Below are 18,911 nucleotides of genomic sequence, written 5' to 3'. Positions count from 1 at the left end.
AATAAAAATTATATGCCTTTAACCCATTGAGCCCCAAGCGGCCCGATCGGTCCCAGACACAATAGATGTGTCTGTGGTTCCGGGGCCTGAGTTAATAATATATTGATGATTTATATACTTGCATCATTTATCCAAAAAAACTATAGCCTAATTTAACATAAATATTTTCTTTAAAACCCGGTAAATCAGTGCGATGCTTGTAAATTGTAATACTTACAGTTCAAATAACTGTCTCCTCAATCCTTGAATTACTTTTCCAGTCGTAAAAAGGTTTTGATGCGTAAAGATTTTAATTTATTATTCGACTTTTACAGTTTCGTTGTAGAGCAAAAACATCTGACCAAAACTTACAAAAGGATATTATTGAAATAATTGCATATCATGGTTATGTTTCATCGTTGCTTCGGTATGGTCTTATTTTATGGGGCAACTCTACAAACGTAAAAAAAGTCTTTATAGCTCAGAAAAGGTGTGTCAGAGCAATATGTGGAGTAGGGCCCTTAGAAAGTTGTCGAGACTTATTTAAGCGACTCGGACTTTTAACACTTACTTCTTTATACATCTTGGAGGTTGGAATATTTGTGAAACAGCATCCCTATATGTACATTAAAAGTTGTCAAAATAGTCAGTACCCAACCAGGGATCCTCAGAGATTGCAACTTCCAATTTGTCGCACTGCTTTATGTAGCAAAAACAGCCATGTTATGAGTGCGAAGATATATAACGGAATCCCAATGGCATTTAAGGAATTGCCCATGCAATTGTTTAAACTTAAATTAAAAAAGTGGCTGCAATCTCATTGCTTTTATAATATAAATGAGTTCTTTGCTTGTAAACACTAAAGATAGATAATAATAATAACTGTAATCTAAAATGTTAAAATGTTAAAATTAATCTAAAAATATATTGTATTTTAGTGAGTTAAATACACATAAATATTTGTATGCCAGGTTGCTGGCGAGTTGTGCGGACTTTATTGTAATATATTATTGTAAAACCTTGTATTAACCACAATTCCTGCAAATAAATTATTTCATTTCATTGCCATTTAATTGTTTTAACACGTGTTTGCATTTAACAAAGATATTGACGTATACAATTAAAAGTGACTTGGTTGTTAAAATATTTTATATTCATTCGCAAATCGACATGTAACAATCCAACCTAACTGAAAACTTTCGAACCAAATTTATCTGTATTGGAACGCACTTTTTAGTAAATGTAGAGGTTTACTAAAAATATTTACACGCAGAGAAAGAGGCATTTTTTTTAATTCAACCCAAAAGGAGACAAACAATATTAACTCATCTTTATTGTGTTAAGCTCAAACTCATATTAACCTAACTAGTCAACCACGCAAGACAGCAACTAGCGCTAGTGCACAAACACGACAATAAAACGCAAACGAAGCACCGAGATGCATTAGTGGCGCTTGCAGGGCCCACTCGCGTCGCTACCGACGTGAGTGGGCCTTTAGGGCTGCGGCGTGTCAAGTAATGTGCCGCTCGTGATGTCATAAATATAAAGTAAGGTTTATTTATGCTATTTAAAATTCGAACAGTAAAGCAAGATATTAAAAAGCAACTAGCGCTAGGAAATGTACTGCTTTTTTAATATTTGCATCGAGGTAATATTATAAATTGGCAGTTGTAGAATATTTAAATCATTTAATAATTGTATTTTGCCTGCAATATTCACTCAATCTAAGACTGCTTCATGAACGAATTATGAAACTGCGTAATTTTATGGTGAAATATTATACGTCATATTAAATCGTCAAATTAATAAGCTACAATACTTTAACAAGCAGCCATAACACATACCGCAAACAAAATTTTGTAATTGACCATCTTAAAACATAAAATAATATACAAGGAAAAATAATGTGAATATTATTTTTCATTTTTATCATAGAACGAGTGATAACCCTAGCAATACACACAAAGCATCAGTTACAACACAGACGCTACACGCGTACACACACAACAATGTATCAATTTCAACGACGCTCTGTAGGTACACATAACAATATACCTTCTACGGTCTACCTATTCCCGTGACTTTGTCCATTATAAGGACTTAAAAAGAGCCTGTGTGCCGAGCACACGTATCAGAAAGGAAACTTCCTTGGCAAGATTCAAAGATACCAAAAGCATCGCCTTATTCCATGACGTGACGGTATTGCCATGACGCGACGTTGAAATTTTACTCTCAAGTTTCACTTCAATAAAAACAAGTCACTCGTGTCTTTCAAATAACAAACAAATAAATTGCAAACGCATATTTCTCGTAAGAAAAACTCATAAAAAAAAATGTTGACAACTCCTGATTAGTACACATCAAAAGTAATCGAGTGGAAAATGTTGCTCACCCCTTTTTTTTTGTTTGATGAAATAAAAGTTTTCGTAGCATCAGCGAAACATACCTGACGTTAAGAAATAATGCTTGACAATAATTCTTCAATGTTGTTAACCGACTTCAAAAAAATTAGATTCTCAATCTGGCCGGTATTGTTACCGTTTTTGAGCAAATCGAATACAACAAGCAAAATTATAATTAAGGAAAAAAAAAACAGAAAAATATGCTTAAATTAGATCGAATATAAATAATTTATTTATTTATTATTTATTTCAAAGAATCAAAGTGTATTATTAATCCAAGTACTACATTAAAATTATATTGTAATTAAATGTCTAAATGTCAATCATTTCTAAAGGACTAGAGCGAATTTGATTTAAACCGATAACACCATAAATCAATACGCACTAATATTGATATGTGAATGAGAAAATCTGTCAATCTGTCACACTTTCTATCAAAATACAGTTTTGGGTGAAAATTATCATGAAAATGGTAAGACCATGAATAAAAAATAATCTTTTCTTTAATTTAAAAAAATCGATCATTTTGTGTGCTGGTAAACTCACGGGGCAAAACTTTATAACGTTATTTAAACAATCGAATTTATTTATAAAAATAATTATTAGAAATATTCAATACTTTTACCAGAAAGTAAAATAAATCTAATTCAACACAAAACACAAGTCAAAGTTGACGACATATGATTGAGGCCCATCAAAGTTAACGGATTGGAAAATGTTGCCGACCCCTTTCTATTTGATAAAAACTTCGGTAACTGAATAGTTGTAAATAACGACATGTTTATATCATTTATTTGCTACTTTTAGACGTAGGTTTTTTTGGGAATCACTGAATGTACGAATGTATTCAAATTTCAGTCATCCTAATTTGATTTAATTTACTTCATGTTTATTTTATTTTATTGATGGTTTAAAATTTAGACACAAATGGCATTAAAAAAAGACGTGTGGCACTCGGGGACTGCCGCGGTAAAGCTATTGCATGCTATGCCTTCAAGCCATACCTCGGCCCGTCGGAGTGGGGATCGTGAGGTTTTTTCGTTACGGAATTTCTCGATTCGGTCCCCGCGCTCAAGGCCCGCGATAGAAGCTATGCAATAGCTTAAAATGATATAAAATTTTTCATCTCAAGATGCCGCTAAATATAAAAATTTGATGAGTGCGAGTCGAAGGACGAAGTCACGACACAAAGGGTTCCGTGGTTGTTTTTTAAATGATGTCTTTTTGATCACAATATTATGGTACCTATTAATAATATTTTGAAATACATATAATTTTATTTTATATTGTTAAATAGCTGCCCTCTATTGATTTTTATATGATCTAATAAGAACTTGAATATAAAATTACCACCGTTCGAAAACAGATGTCGCTATTATCAATAACGAGCAAAAACACATTTTAAAGTGAAACTTTTATTACATCGTCTCAAACTTTTTGGTCTGTGTAGCGCATGTCGCGTGTATCGCGGCTGCCGAGTAGGTATACCTACTCGGTAGCCGACCGACACGCGACATGCGCTACACAAAGCAGTGTTCGGAACCGTTCGAACAGTTTCACTTTTACCGTGGTTTCATAAAACCACACAACATTTTTTTACATATTATGTTTAATTTTCATTTATTTTAATTATACTTGTTTAGTAAATAATCTAACGATTCTGTGAATATTCCAAGTTTCTACGTGATGCCCTTATAAATATCGATTAAAGATAGTTTTAAGTTTGTTATAATATGCCCCTCTCTTTAAATATTATTTTTATTGTTATTTCCAGAAAAACTCCGCCAGCGAAGTCTGGAAGGCGGTAGATTCCGTTCACCGCAACAAAGTCTGTTCGACTGTAGAATAAGGTCCGTTTTTCCATTTCGATACGGAACCCTAAAATCCTGTACTTACCAGTAAATCAGCCAACAGCGTGATGAGATGCACGCACATGTCAGTCGGCGCGAGTTGCGACCCGAGCACGGGGCATGACGTCAGCGTGCGGGATAGTAGCGTGACGCCGACTATGACGCATCTGTACATAATAATGTACAGTTGGGTATGAGGCAATAAAATACACGTAAGTACGAAACAGTACGTTATATGCTGTACGATAAAAGTGGCAAAAATAACCTAACGTAACTGCAATGAAAATTAAACCCTCAAATTTTAATCACTTAAGTATAAATCGTAATTTTCGTAAATAGCACGGCTCTACAACATAATATTGTGAGGCCTTGTGCACTATTAATAAATCTAAAAATTACATTAACTATCGTATATCAAGCGCGAAGGACAAAATTATACAATACTAGAGGTCCGCCCCGGCTTCGCCCGTGGTACATATTTCGCAATAAAAGGTAGCCTATGTCCTTTCTCGGGTATCAAAATACTCTATCTCCATACCAAATTTCATGCAAATTGGTTCAGTAGTTTAGGCGTGATTGAGTAACAGACAGACAGACAGAGTTACTTTCGCATTTATAATATTAGTATGGATAAAGATATAAAAACGTGATCAAATTACTGAAAAGCAATCGAAGAAAATAAATGACTTCACAAAAGCATTTGACTTTGTAGCTCACAAATTTTCACCAAAAGTAACGTGAAAATTATAAGCTGGCCAGCATTTGATTGGCTATACACTTTTATATTGTCAACGGATAGCAATATAGCATGATTTGAAGTTTTATGAAGTAGTAAATCATAAGTCTAAACATATTCAAAATGAGGAGTTCCACAAGGCATCGTTCTAGGCCCAATACTATTAATGTTAATGTCAATTAAACTGACCATGTTTTAATTTTATTTGCTGGTAATTTATCAATAGTGGTGACATCTTGAAAAAAAAAATATTAAATTAAAGCTAAAGAATGTAAGATTAACAAAATCATTGATAATCCGCTCCTATTGCTCGAAGTTCAATGAAATTCCCAAATCTTTGAGGGAATTGCCATTTAATATTTTTAAAAAGCGTTTAAAAGCCTGGCTAATTGAAAAATGTTATTATGACTTAAAAGAATTTTTTCAAAAATCAAAATGTGACATAATATTATAATATTGTAATTACTTATTTATATAAATGAAATTGTATTTGTAGTAATGGACATTTAATAGTAAAAAGAGTAATAATTGACATATATATTATATAATTGTAAGTTAAAAACGGTAAGTATTATAAAAATGATATTTATGTAGTAAAACATTGACATTCTCTTGTTAATTTTTGCATGCCAATCAATTGGCGATTTGTGCTGAACAATGAATTATGCAACATCTGTAAATCTACCACATTTCTTGCAAAATTAATCATTTCATTTCATTTCATTTCAAAAAGAAGCGTGCGATGTCATATAACCTTCTTCGAAAAATTATTTTCCGTCAAAAACATTTCATTTCAAAATAATGTAAAAAGTTCTAAACGTCATCTTTTATGTTTCACTTTTTAATGATGTTTTATTAATAAATAAATTAATATTATGTTTCTCATTTCCATAATACTCGGGTACCACCAGAAGGACGGTACCCGGATCTTTGGAAGGCTTACGTGGGGACACAGATCCAACACGCAGAGGCCCTTTTGAGAATTTTAATGTGTTGTGGGACACCAGCCGCAGCCTGCCCATGACTGCACTATGGAGATACAGCCCTAGGCAGTCCGCGGCCGAAGTAGGACTATTGCAGGGTATGGAAATTTAATAATTGGGCTATGGATTGGGATGCTAAATGGACTGGTACTGGGGACTATAGGAAACTATGGCACCTGCCTTTCTACTAAAAGAAAGTAAAAATATGTTGGCAGGTGGTGACTCGCCCTCTCACTGTATGGGCCCCCGAAATAAGTCGCTGCAATAGTGCGACAAGGGGGCAACATATTGCGAGCAGCTAAGGATGGACAGGCGTCCCTGGACTTTAAACTACGATCACGCGCTCCCTGAGGGTCCAGCATCACGTGCCCACTCGCCACTTACGCTTCGCATCCACCCTTCGAGCTAAAAGCTCTCGCGGCTCCACTCTGGCCGGCCGGTTAAGGCAAGCCAGAGGTGGGGGTCCTGTCCTCGTCAGGCTTCACTCCGACCGGCCGGTGAAGGCGAGCCGGAGATGAAGACAGGGGCCTCCCCCGGGAGCACTCGGTTCCCGCGGGGTCGCTACTCCCCGACACCCCGCCACAAGGTGTCCTGCGGGTTGACTGATTGCACGGGTGGAATATCTATTGTCACGTAGACAATAGATATTCCAACCGTGGGCGATGGGGTCGTCACATCCCTACGCCCTTATTATTATTATTAACTTACTTGGTAGACAAAATGGCCGCTATGTCCTCTCTCTCGGCGATGAGACCGAGCAACTCGTACGTCACTTTCACTGCGGCGTATCTCTGTAGCGCGGCACTTTCGGAGCAATCCTGGACAGACATACGAATGTTTTTATTTGTGTCTAGATTGCATAGAATTTAATTCACTAGCTTTGTTTAACTCGGAAGGATATGGCATTGCGTGAAATGTTGTATTAGATTTATTATTTTTTGAAATTAATTTTATTACATGTAATTATTTCATTTCAAGCACTATTATTTATTTATTATGCCTTAGCATGCGTGTGAGGTTAAAGAAACTCGGAGGTTGGACCTTCTCTGATAAGTAAAAAAGTTACAGTTTATTTTATGTAACGATTACAAAATTCAAAACGAACATTGTTATAACGTTACAGGTACAAATAGTCAACAAACTATGACTCTAATTTACAAAATCTCGATGAACCTCACATTTTCATTGACGAAAATAGAGATATAACTTACCGATTCCAATTTCTCAACGCTCCTATTCAATTCGTTCAACAACTTCTCAACTAAATGCGCATCTATACCCATATTAATGTCCTTTCTGCCTTTATATTTGTTTATATCACTTAACAAATTAGCGAGATCATGGTTCCTGTTGCGTTTCCTACGTTTTTTATTATCTTCATCAAAATCTATATCCAATTCAGTCAATATATCTTTATTCTTCTTTTTCTTCTTTCTGCTACTAGAAGATTCTGTATCTACGTCTCTTTTAACATTCTTCTTCTTTTTACTGCACGATGCTTCACAGCCATTTGGTATTTTTTCTTCGGTGTCATTGTTTTTGCCTTTTTTCTTCTTGCCTTTTACATGTCCGTTGGGAGTTTCCTCGTTGTTATTATTATTAGCTGTATTTGCATCATCGAGACCATTCGGTACTTCTGTAGTATTCGTGTTTGCAATTACTTCATTGGTATCACCATTTTGAACAAATTCTTTTTCACAACTGTCTGCTTTTACATTATTTGGCTTTGGTTTCTTCTTATTATTACAATTTTCATCATTTTCATCGCTTTCAACATTTTTCTCGTGATTTTTCTTAGGTTTCTTTTTATTATCATTCTCAATGTTTTTAGTGGTCTTTTTCAATGTTTGTAGTACGTTATTCAATTGACCGACCAGTTTATTGGTTTTAATCATGAATGGTGTGGGCATCTTTTCGATGTGAATTGGTATATGATTGTCGAATACAGTTTTCTTTGAAGCACTATAAAAAATATTGAAATAATTACAAACACGTAATAAAAGAACAGGTATTTTTCACCATCGCATGCTAAAATGAAAAACATACCTGGACAATAATTTTTGTTTCATTTTCCTAGCTTTCTTCTTGATAGCCTTTTGTTTCTCCTTTTCCTTTTTCTCCAGTTCTACTCTCTCTAATTCTTCTGCCATTTCTTTTTCTTGGCTTTCGGATGTAGTCTGAAAGTAAAAAAAAATAATATATTAATCAATCTACATTTGAGACAAATTGTTAAGATAAATTTTTGTCGTTTAGTCTGTATCAAAAATGTGTGTAGAAGCGTATCGTTTTAGTGCTTAAGGTTGATGTTCCGACCGTCCCTCCATACATTTTTGATTACCTCTAAACACTTAACACAGACACTATTTCTTTAAAACTAATCATTTTATCACTTCTCTATAATGAAATGTGTGCGCGTTCGACCTTTTTAATCAATAATTTACAATATTTACTTAGAAAAACAACAGTAAAATACCGGAAAAATTTGACACTTCTACAGTAGTGTGCGTGACTTTTGCCAAGCGAAACACGACATAAAGCACGACATCTAGCGCATAGACTATATACTTATTACAGATCTAGCGCGTCAATGTCTAAACGAAAGGCGATGTTTAGACATTGACGCGCTAGATGTCGTGCATTCGCGTTCGTTATCTTATGCATAATGAGCATAATTCTAATAAATCAAAGTTCTGTGTAAAAATTGAGTAATTTCATTTCCAATCGTTCAAAGAAAATAACAATAAAATAAAATAAAACTAATGACCTTAGAAACTATGTTTTTTTTTATTTATTACTCATTATTGTTCGTCCGTCGTAGGTCTGTAAACTGTATTGTACACTGAAGGTAAATGGTACTGTAGGTACTTTAGTTCGGCGTCGTCGCTCGTCGGCTTGATATAAAATTACATTCTTGATTTCATTGACACGCGCTATGATTTGCGCGCGGAATTTCTTGTGTTGTGAATTTATTTTTGTATGCTATGCATTTTAATTGATTCAAATTGCAATGTTTCTCTAGTATGCATTTGAGACTATATTGTAAATTGTAATAATTGATCGTGGGTATAGTAATTAATTATTCTAATAACGCAATTAGTAATATATGTATTTTCGGTGGGATTCAAAACAAAAAATTGGCCCGTGATTTTTATGAAATTTCACCACATTGCAAATCACATCAATCATAGTTCATACACATGTATGACGAAAGTGATTAGTATTGTGGCTAACATTGACTCATCAGTTCATCACTGAAACCAGTGATAAATCAGTACCTATATCATATTGTGTTTGAATATTTTTAAACAATGATATAAGTATACAATTATTATAAATCGGTAAACTATCAAAGTAATCACAAACTTGCAAACATTGGTAAAATGTCCAGTAGTTTATGAGCCTATTCATTACAATCAAACAAACAAACAAAGTTTTCCTCTTTATAATATTACTTATTAGTGTAGACAAACACTATGAATACGATCACGAATGCAAATTCGGGGATTTTCTAATTATTGCTAAATAATAATTGAATTCGTTTTGAAATACTCTATAATTTTTAGTGTATAAATAGACATTTATAATGTGGTGCTCATTTTTTTTGTACTGCTAACGCTATTGTAGGTACCTATTTTCGTTGTTTTATTTCAAGTGAACACGGCCATACAATTTTGTCACGAGCCGCCTATGATTGTAGGTACTTTTGTTAGGCTCCTTCGTCGTCCGCGTCGGCTCGAAAGTTCTTGATTTCATTGTCACGCGCTATGATTTGCGCGCGGATTTTCTTGTGTTGTGAATTTATTTTTGTATTATTATTATTTTTTATTTATTTTTTTATTTTATTGATTCAAATAAAATATTTCACTAGTATGCATTTGAGACTATATTGTATTATGTATAATTTATCGTAGGTATAGTTATTCTTATAACGCAGTTATATTTTCGGTGGGACAATTTGACCCGTGATTTTTCTGAAATATCACCACGTTGCAAATCACATCAATCATACACACGTATGACGAAAGTACCTATAGTGGCTATAATTGACTCATCAGTTCATCACTGAAACCAGTGATAAATCAGTACATATATCATATTTTATTGTGTTTGAATATTTTTTAAACAACGATATATACAATATTATTATAAATCGGTAAACTACCAAAGTACTTCCGAATTTTCAGACAGACAAACAAGTAGTTTGAACACGCAGTTTTCTTATACTAGTAGCAAAAATCAAAACCATAATATTATGTTTCCCTACTATATTTTACTAAAAGTCGAGTGCGTCGAAATCGTAAATAATAATATGTTTTTCACCTTCCTGGTTATTTTCCCATAGTAAATAGTGTTTTAGGTTTGTTGTTGTAGGTAGGAATAATAATAATTATTCTTACATGTTGGTTATGAAATGTATATTGAAATAATTTACTTTTACAAATCATTAGTGATATAAGTTTTGAGTGAAAATGCTTGGATCAGCATAATATTATATGGTACTTCAAATACATGTTTTGATAAAAAAAACAATAGTGTAATAAAATAAAACTGCGTTTTATTGTAATCAATGTTGACAATTTTAAATTCCAAAATTATTGATCAATAAAATAGTTTACACCAACAAATATAACTTTTATTTTTATAACAATCGTTCATAATATAAACCGTAGCAGGTGGCGTTTTGAAGTTCTGTCTACTCATACAGAAAAATGGAAAACTTGTTTTTTTTGTAAACAATTTATTACTCATGTTGTTTGGCAACTCGAAGCGTGGTCGTCCGTCGTAGGTACTTTTGTTCGGCGTCGCGTCGTCGTCCGCGTCGGCTTGATATAAAACATTCTTGATTTCATTAACACGCGCTATGATTTGCGCGCGGAATTTCTTGTGTTGTGAATTTATTTTTGTATGCTATGCATTTTAATTGAATCAAATTGCAATATTTCTCTAGTATGCATTTGAGACTATATTGTAATAATTGATCGTGGGTAGGTATAGTAATTAATTATTCTAATAACGCAATTATATTTTCGGTGGGATTCAAAACAAAAAATTGGCCCGTGATTTTTATGAAATTTCACCACATTGCAAATTATATATTATACAATTACAATTACAATTATTATAAATCGGTAAACTATCAAAGTAATTACAAACTTGCAAAATATGCTTTTCCGAATTTTCAGACAGACACACAATTTTATTAGTTTGTTTTAGCAAAGTAGGTACCTATACCTATACGCTTACGTCGCGCGTCGCGTCGTCGAAAACGGTGCGCCCAGAAACAAACATACCTAATTCAGTTACAATCCTTTTTTTGTTCCGTAATTTATTGTATTTATTCTAATACGATTTTTTTTATTCGTCGGCCAGTTCTACTAGGTATAAAAAGATAAAATTGAAATATAATTATTGTAGCGACAGCCATATTATGTTACTATGTTTTCGTAAATATGTTTTTCACCTTCCTGGTTATTTTCACATAATCTTATCTCTTATATATAAAAATGAATCGCAAAATGTGTTGGTAAGCGCATAACTCGAGAACGGCTGAACCGATTTCGATCATTCTTTTTTTATTATATTCCTTGAAGTACGAGGATGGTTTTTATGTAGAGAAAACGTAAATATTATGTACCACGGGCGAAGCCGGGGCGGACCGCTAGTATATATATATAAATGAATCGCAAAATGTGTTGGTAAGCGCATAACTCGAGAACGGCTGAACCGATTTCGATAATTCTTTTTTTATTATATTCCTTGAAGTACGAGGATGGTTCTTATGTAGAGAAAACGTAAATATTATGTACCACGGGCGAAGCCGGGGCGGACCGCTAGTATATATATATAAATGAATCGCAAAATGTGTTGGTAAGCGCATAACTCGAGAACGGCTGAACCGATTTCGATAATTCTTTTTTTATTATATTCCTTGAAGTACGAGGATGGTTCTTATGTAGAGAAAACGTAAACATGTACCACGGGCGAAGCCGGGGCGGACCGCTTGTCTTCTTATATATAAAAATGAATCGCAAAATGTGTTGGTAAGCGCATAACTCGAGAACGGCTGAACCGATTTCGATAATTCTTTTTTTATTATATCCCTTGAAGTACGAGGATGGTTCTTATAGCTAGAGAGCTAGTTAGTTTAGTTTTAGTGCAGTGGCAGTGTAAATGTTGTTGTTGAGGTTATGTAAATTTAACACTTTAGTTAACTACCAAGATATAAAGAAATGAGGATAGGACACAATAACTATTGGTTGAGGTATTTATAAACTCATAATATACTTTTAAAAAAATCACGTTTTAATAAATTTCTAGAATTAAATTAGAACAGCTGATTCAAAATAGCCTAAAAAATCTTAATAATAATAATTACGCTTCACAGCAAGAAGAAATGTACCATATGTACCCGCACAAAGTCGATATTGTGTTGCCTACCGTTCGACTCAATGGCTAGGGTTGTAACTACCTTTAATAATTATTACCAAACTAATAAACCGAGTGATGCGAAATAACCATAATTCTTTTAGAGTTTGATAAAATGATCAGGCAGGTATTTTCTTTAATCCTCTGAATTCTCGGTTACTAAATTGTATCGTTGAAATTATTCTTAATCGCGTAAATTTAATAAATAATCATATGGAAAACACTTTTCATTTGTTTTTTTACTTTCACGCCCAACTACTATACAATAATTACGTTGTTTCGGTATTTTGACGAGAAAACGCAGGAAACATCCGTTGTATCATTTTAGATAGATTGTATATTTTGTATCTGTAGAATTGAAATCAAAGCTATGTATATGTTGTCTCCATTCTTTTCTTATCGGATTGTTGATCCCAATGCGAATGCGTCACTTAAATTTTATAAAAGACAATTAAGAACATCAAAAATAAAGTGATACGTAAATATTTCACAGTGCAATATATTATGTAATTAATAATAATTATATATTTATGAAAAAATAATTACATCAGATTTAATAATAGCAATTGTTTTGAATGTACATAATATGAATAAATGATTACATCATAATAGTAATAATCACAATTGTTTTATTTCCCATTTGTTGCAACCCTAGCATATTTTCATGTAGCAGCAGAAGTACCTACACTGGCGGCGCGGCGGCATCGTGCGACATCAAAGGCATTGCCTTACTAGGTAAGTTTATAATGACTCATTTCTTTTATTATATAATTTACGTTTTACTTTTACAGAATCCGATTCAATGGATTATGAAGACGAGTCACACAACGCCATACGATAGTGATGATGAATGAACATTTCAATAAATGCATGCGTGTTTTTTTATGTTGTTTTGTAATTGTTAATTGTTTCTTAAATAAAGAAATAAACTAAATATTTAAATGATGATTTGTTATTTGCAACACAACTTTATATTTGAGATTCTTTACAAATCTTAAATAAAATTTATAAATTTGATGATACAAAACTAAATATATAGTTTTGTATCATCAAATTTATAAATTTTATTCCATAGTTTTCAAAATTAAATGTAAATGACCATAAAAACAAAAGTAAATCATTGATGTAAGGTCAGGGAACGTAATACATATATACATCTGACCATGTAGAAGCTAAGTCTTGTTGACTGCTGAAGTCTGTAAAGTTTTGTTGTCTGCTGAAGTCTGTACGCAATGAAAATGTCTGCCGTTTCGAAAATAAGTTTTTAAGACCCTAATAAATAAAATATATGAATGGCAGATCTGGTCAAATACTTTCAAAATTGTATTTTTTTCAGCACTTTCATAAGTGTCTGCCAGAATGTTATCCGCGTGATAATGGTCTGCCATTGTTATTTTCCGATAGTAATAATAATCTATTTTCAAATATCAAAATGGCAGACGTGGTCAAATGGTTTCAAAGTTCGCCAAAAATTTCCACCTGTCTTACCTAAGCGCGCGCCCCGTCCACCACTCTGGGCTTAGTGACTCCTCATCTCATGTATAGTAGGTATAGGGGAATCAACACACAAAAATCCAGGTCTGGTCAAATACATACAGGTAGCTTTGCGCTAGCTCTCTAGCTATTACTTCTTATGGAGAGAAAACGTAAACATGTACCACGGGCGAAGCCGGGGCGGACCGCTAGTAAATAATAAAATAATAAATAGTGTATTAGATTTGTTATTGTATCTTGTATACCTACGAATAATTATTCTTACGTCTTGTTGGGAAATGTTCAAATACCTACCTATTGAAATAATTTACTGTTACAAATCATTAGTGTTATTAGTTTTGAGTGAATAGGCATGGATCAGAAATTCAGAATATAATATGCTACTAACTACTCAAATACATACATGTTTACACAACAAACACCACTGACCTCTATAACTATAAGTTATAGAGGTCAGTGACCGTCAGTGACAAACACTATGGATACCTACGCTCGCGAATGCAAATTCGGTGATTTACTAATTATTGATACCTAGTCATTGAATTCGTTTTGAAATAGCCTGTACTTTGTAATAGTGTTATAGACATTTATAAAATGTGGTGCTCATTTTTTTGTAATAAATCATCCCGAACGCTATTGTATTTTCGTTGTTTTATTTCAAGTGAACACCTATACAATTTTGTCACGAGCCGCCTCTGGCCTCTGGGTGAAATAAACAAGTCAAATGATTTTTGTTCTAATTGTATTTTGGTAGTAGTTTGTTTAGAATTTACATTACCATTGTTTAATTTTTATTTTGTATTTGCAGTAAAATAAAAAGATGAAAAACTTCATTAGGTATATTGTACGACACCTCACTCTGAATCGCGCTAGCGAAATTTTTTCGTTACAGAGCACATATACAACTTTCGGACAATCTTCATTGAGACCGGCCGGCAAATCGAGTATGTCGAGAAACTTCACTTATTCGATGGAGGTATTCTACCTTCCTTCCTCCACAGTTGTGGGACCCCGACGTGCATTGAACATTTCTGATACTAGTAGCTAAAATCAAAACCACAGATATGTCTGTGATCAAAACCATAATAATATTTTTACCTATTATTTTACTAAAAGTCGAGTGCATCGAAATCGTAAATATGTTTTTCACCTTCCTGGTTTTTTTTCCATAGTAAATAGTGTTTTTGATTTGTTGTTGTATGAATAATTATTCTTACTTGTTGGTTATGAAATGTATTTTGAAATAATTTACTTTTGCAAATCATTAGTGATATTAGTTTTGAGTGAAAATGCTTGGATCAGCATAATATCATATTTGCTACTTCAAATACATGTTTTGATAAAAAAAAAACAATAGTGTAATGTAGGTAATAAAATAAAACTGCGTTTTATTGTAGGTAATCAATTTTGACATTATTTATTTCCCAAAATTACAATAAAATAGTTTACGCCAACAAATATAACTTTTATTTTTATAACAATCCTACTTCCTACTAATGCGAAAGTTCATACATGTTTCAAAAGAAAAACTTTTACTTTTACTATTATTTCAATTTATCCGGTTTAATTAAGACTTAATATTGATACATATGATCATTATAAATACAAATAGGAATTAACAATATAACGAATACGTGGCACAACTAAAATTTTACCGATACCACCCGTGGTCATTCTCCTTTGTGGGTCATTTGTAACAGGATGGCGGTTCTACAGCGAAAAAAGAAAAATGATGGTCAGAACGCTGATACCGGATACCTTAAGATACTGTAATATAAAATATTACTAGATTAGATAAAATATTATAGGTAGTATCTTTACCGTGTGTGACGCGCTTTACATTCACGCCATCTAGAGTTAAATCTTTATCATTTTTGTATACGTCTGTGTGTGTAAACGACCCTGTATGCAATGACAGATGTTAAAACGCATAATTTTACCGAATTGGGTGGATTTTAAGGCAATGATATAACATATTTCAATAAAATATAATATTCAGTAACCGCCATGACTATTCCTAGGTTTGATGACTATTCCAATTACGCAAAAACTCAAATAAACTAGAAATGTAGAATTCAGCGCCATCTAGCGGGATATTGGCTGGGAACAGATCGTTGCAATCACCTTAACAGTTTAGTGTAACCTGATGTTTATTTGATCTAATTGTAGTGATCATTACAATATGGCAGAAATCACTGCATAGTGATAAGGCCACCCTTTGTGCTTTTGTTTCCTGTAAATTGTTATTTTATGTACCTGGTTTATTGCACAATAAAGTGTTAAATAATAATATGTTTAAAATCTGCGTCGTTGTTTCAAGCATGTGTGTCTATGTCAATGCGTAAGCGTCCGTGTTCGAGTATGTTTTTGTATCTTTATGTCTGTGTACGTGTATGTATGCGATGTGCGTGCGTATGTACACGTGTACGTCTATGTATGTTTTAATGATTTTGTGTGTGTGTGTTTGCGTCTAGTCTATCTGTTTATCTGTCTGTCTGTCTGTCTGCTCACCGGTTGTCTCGGCCCCGTTGCCTTCTCCCGTATCGCTTGCAAGTGCGACGAGTGCCGCAACAGACTCGCATCCTGTTTGTCTCGTATTCGTGAACGCAACATATCCGCTTCTAATTCAGCTGCTTCTGCTAACGCTGAGAGACGGGATTTTACTGCTTCCGCCTGTAGGAAGAAATAAATAAATATTATAGGACATTATTACACAAATCGACCTAGTCCCACAGTAAGCTCAATTAAGGCTTGTGTTGTGGGTACTAGGCGACGATAAATGTAATATTTAATAAATACATATACAGGGTGTAATCGTTAAGTCATAAGTGTGCACAGGCGATTTTTCCGTAAGTATTACAGATAACAAAAAACTTTAAACCGATATCGAAAGTACTTAACCTAATGAGTAAAATGGCCGTAATAAGTTTTTAAAAATAAATCGAGAAATATCAAAAAAATTATCTTTAAACCCTCCCATACATTAAGTATGAAATATGAATATCCCATATACATTTAATATGAAAGATATTAGCCTTCTTTTTCTTTTTTGGTTTTCTGCTTTAATTACTTCGCAAATTTGAAGTGACATTTTCCACGTTTTTCCGGACATTTTCACGTATTTTCCGGATATTTTCCGGGAATTTTCCGGACATTTTCCGGACATTTCCCAGGCATTTTCCGGGGATATTCCAGGCATTTCCACGCATTTTCCGGACATTTTCACGCATTTTCCGGGTATTTTCCAGATATTTACCAGGCATTTTCGGACATTTCCCTGACATAGCCTGTAAATGTCTGGAAAATCCCCGGGAAATGCTCGGAAAATCCCCGGAAAATGCCTAGGAAATGCCCGGAAAATAACCGGAAAATGCCTGGGAAATGTCTGGAAAATATCCGGAAAATGCGTGGAAATTTCCGAAAAACCGTGGAAAATGCCTGGAAAATCCACGGAAAATGCCTGGAAAATATCCGGAAAATGCGTGAAAATGTCCGGAAAATATCTGGAAAATGCGTGAAAATGTCCGGAAAATATCACTACTACTAATAAATTTACTACGGCCATTTTACTCATTAGGTTAAGTACTTTCGATATCAGTTTAAAGTTTTTTGTTATCTGTACGGAAAATCGCCTGTGCACACTTAACGATTACACCCTGTATAGATAATAACACCCAGACCCAAGAACAAATAATTGAGTTCATCACACAAATATTTGCCCTGACCGGGGATCGAACCCGGGACCGTCGGCTCAGTAGGCAGTTACTTTACCACTGCGCCAACCGCGTCGTCAAAGGAAGGAGTTATAAAGAATATAATAATAGTAGTATAATAGAAAATATATTTCTGGCTATGTGAAAAATGTTTGCAAGGAGAATAGTGTAAAATAGACGGATTCAATAAATTAATCTTCATTTTTTTATCTATACTAATATTATAAACAGGAAAGGTTTGTATGTATGTATGTATGGTTTTCACGCATAAACCACTGGACCAATTTTGATGAAATTTGGCACAGATAATCTTTAGACCCTGAGGAAGAACATAGGCTACCTTTTATTGCGAAATATGTACCACGGGCGAAGCCGGGGCGGACCGCTAGTATTAAATAAAACAGAAAACAATAGGCCAGCTCAACATTTTAGTTATGATAGGTTTTAATTTTGAATTTGAATTCAATAAAACAAGCAATAAAATAACAAGAATATAATACTACCCACTATATTTGCAAAACATCTATATTTCAATTCAAATTAAAATAAATATCTAAGAAGTTTACACACCTCCACTCAAAATGGTTTAAGATATTCTATTTTTGTACCACCTTTAGCACTGTGAAAATGTAAAACGAACTAATAACTTATTTTTAAACATTTGTAAAAAAAATTGTAGTAAACTATTTACAATTTCGCACTACTTCCAACAGCCCGGCTAGCTCAGTCGGTAGAGCATGAGACTCTTAATCTCAGGGTCGTGGGTTCGAGCCCCACGTTGGGCGAATAATTTTTTTTTTCCAATTTTTAAATTAACTTTTCATAATAATTGCATCTTTTGCATTCAAATTCCTTAAAATTATAGGTTAGTATTAGAATAATATTTTTTTATCATCAATTTTATTTTTTCCGTTGGTCCGTTCCGTCGGTTCTTTAAGTGCTAAATTCATGTCGGTTCTTAAATAACTATTATTTTATTAACAAGCTATGCCGCGCGGTTTCACCTGCAAACAATCTGACAAAAGTATTTCTATAGCTTATGTGTTAAACTCGTACATAAGCTACGTAACTGCCATGTATTATCAAAATCCGTTCAGTGGGATTCGCATGAAAGAGTTATAAAAATAAACATACTGTATACGAAGCAATTTTTTTTATAATACCATTCATATCACATCACGACACGTCACAACACATCACATCACGTCACGTCACGTCACATCACATCACGTCACGTCACGTCACATCACATCACGTCACGTCACGTCACGTCACAACTCACAACACAACACATCACATCACATGTAATATCATTTCTTTGTATATTT

The 18,911-nt window shown here is 33.6% G+C and overlaps 1 protein-coding gene and 1 non-coding gene across 2 annotated transcripts in view; one reads left to right on the top strand and one right to left on the bottom strand.

Annotated features, from left to right (window-relative positions):
- The window catches only part of ssp3 (SCAPER domain-containing protein short spindle 3), a 72,464-nt gene that overhangs the window by 40,884 nt on the left and 12,669 nt on the right, over nt 1-18,911 (bottom strand). The window contains exons 10-14 of the mRNA XM_089709384.1: nt 16,382-16,543; nt 7,997-8,127; nt 7,162-7,912; nt 6,659-6,768; nt 4,278-4,398 (exon numbers count right to left, since the gene is read on the bottom strand). Of these exons, the coding sequence (XP_089565510.1) occupies nt 4,278-4,398; nt 6,659-6,768; nt 7,162-7,912; nt 7,997-8,127; nt 16,382-16,543 (1,275 nt within the window). The remainder of the gene's footprint in view (nt 1-4,277; nt 4,399-6,658; nt 6,769-7,161; nt 7,913-7,996; nt 8,128-16,381; nt 16,544-18,911) is intronic.
- Nucleotides 18,296-18,368, top strand: TRNAK-CUU (transfer RNA lysine (anticodon CUU)). Its single transcript has one exon. It is a non-coding gene; the product is annotated as a tRNA-Lys (tRNA).

This window comes from Colias philodice, chromosome 22 (assembly GCF_061535455.1).
Source record: "Colias philodice isolate Cphi_HAF_F1 chromosome 22, ilColPhil1 Martin Lab GWU primary, whole genome shotgun sequence".
NCBI classification, from domain to species: Eukaryota; Metazoa; Arthropoda; class Insecta; order Lepidoptera; family Pieridae; genus Colias; species Colias philodice.
Note: the sequence above shows the minus strand (reverse complement) of the source record. Positions and strands in the feature narration are given on the sequence as shown.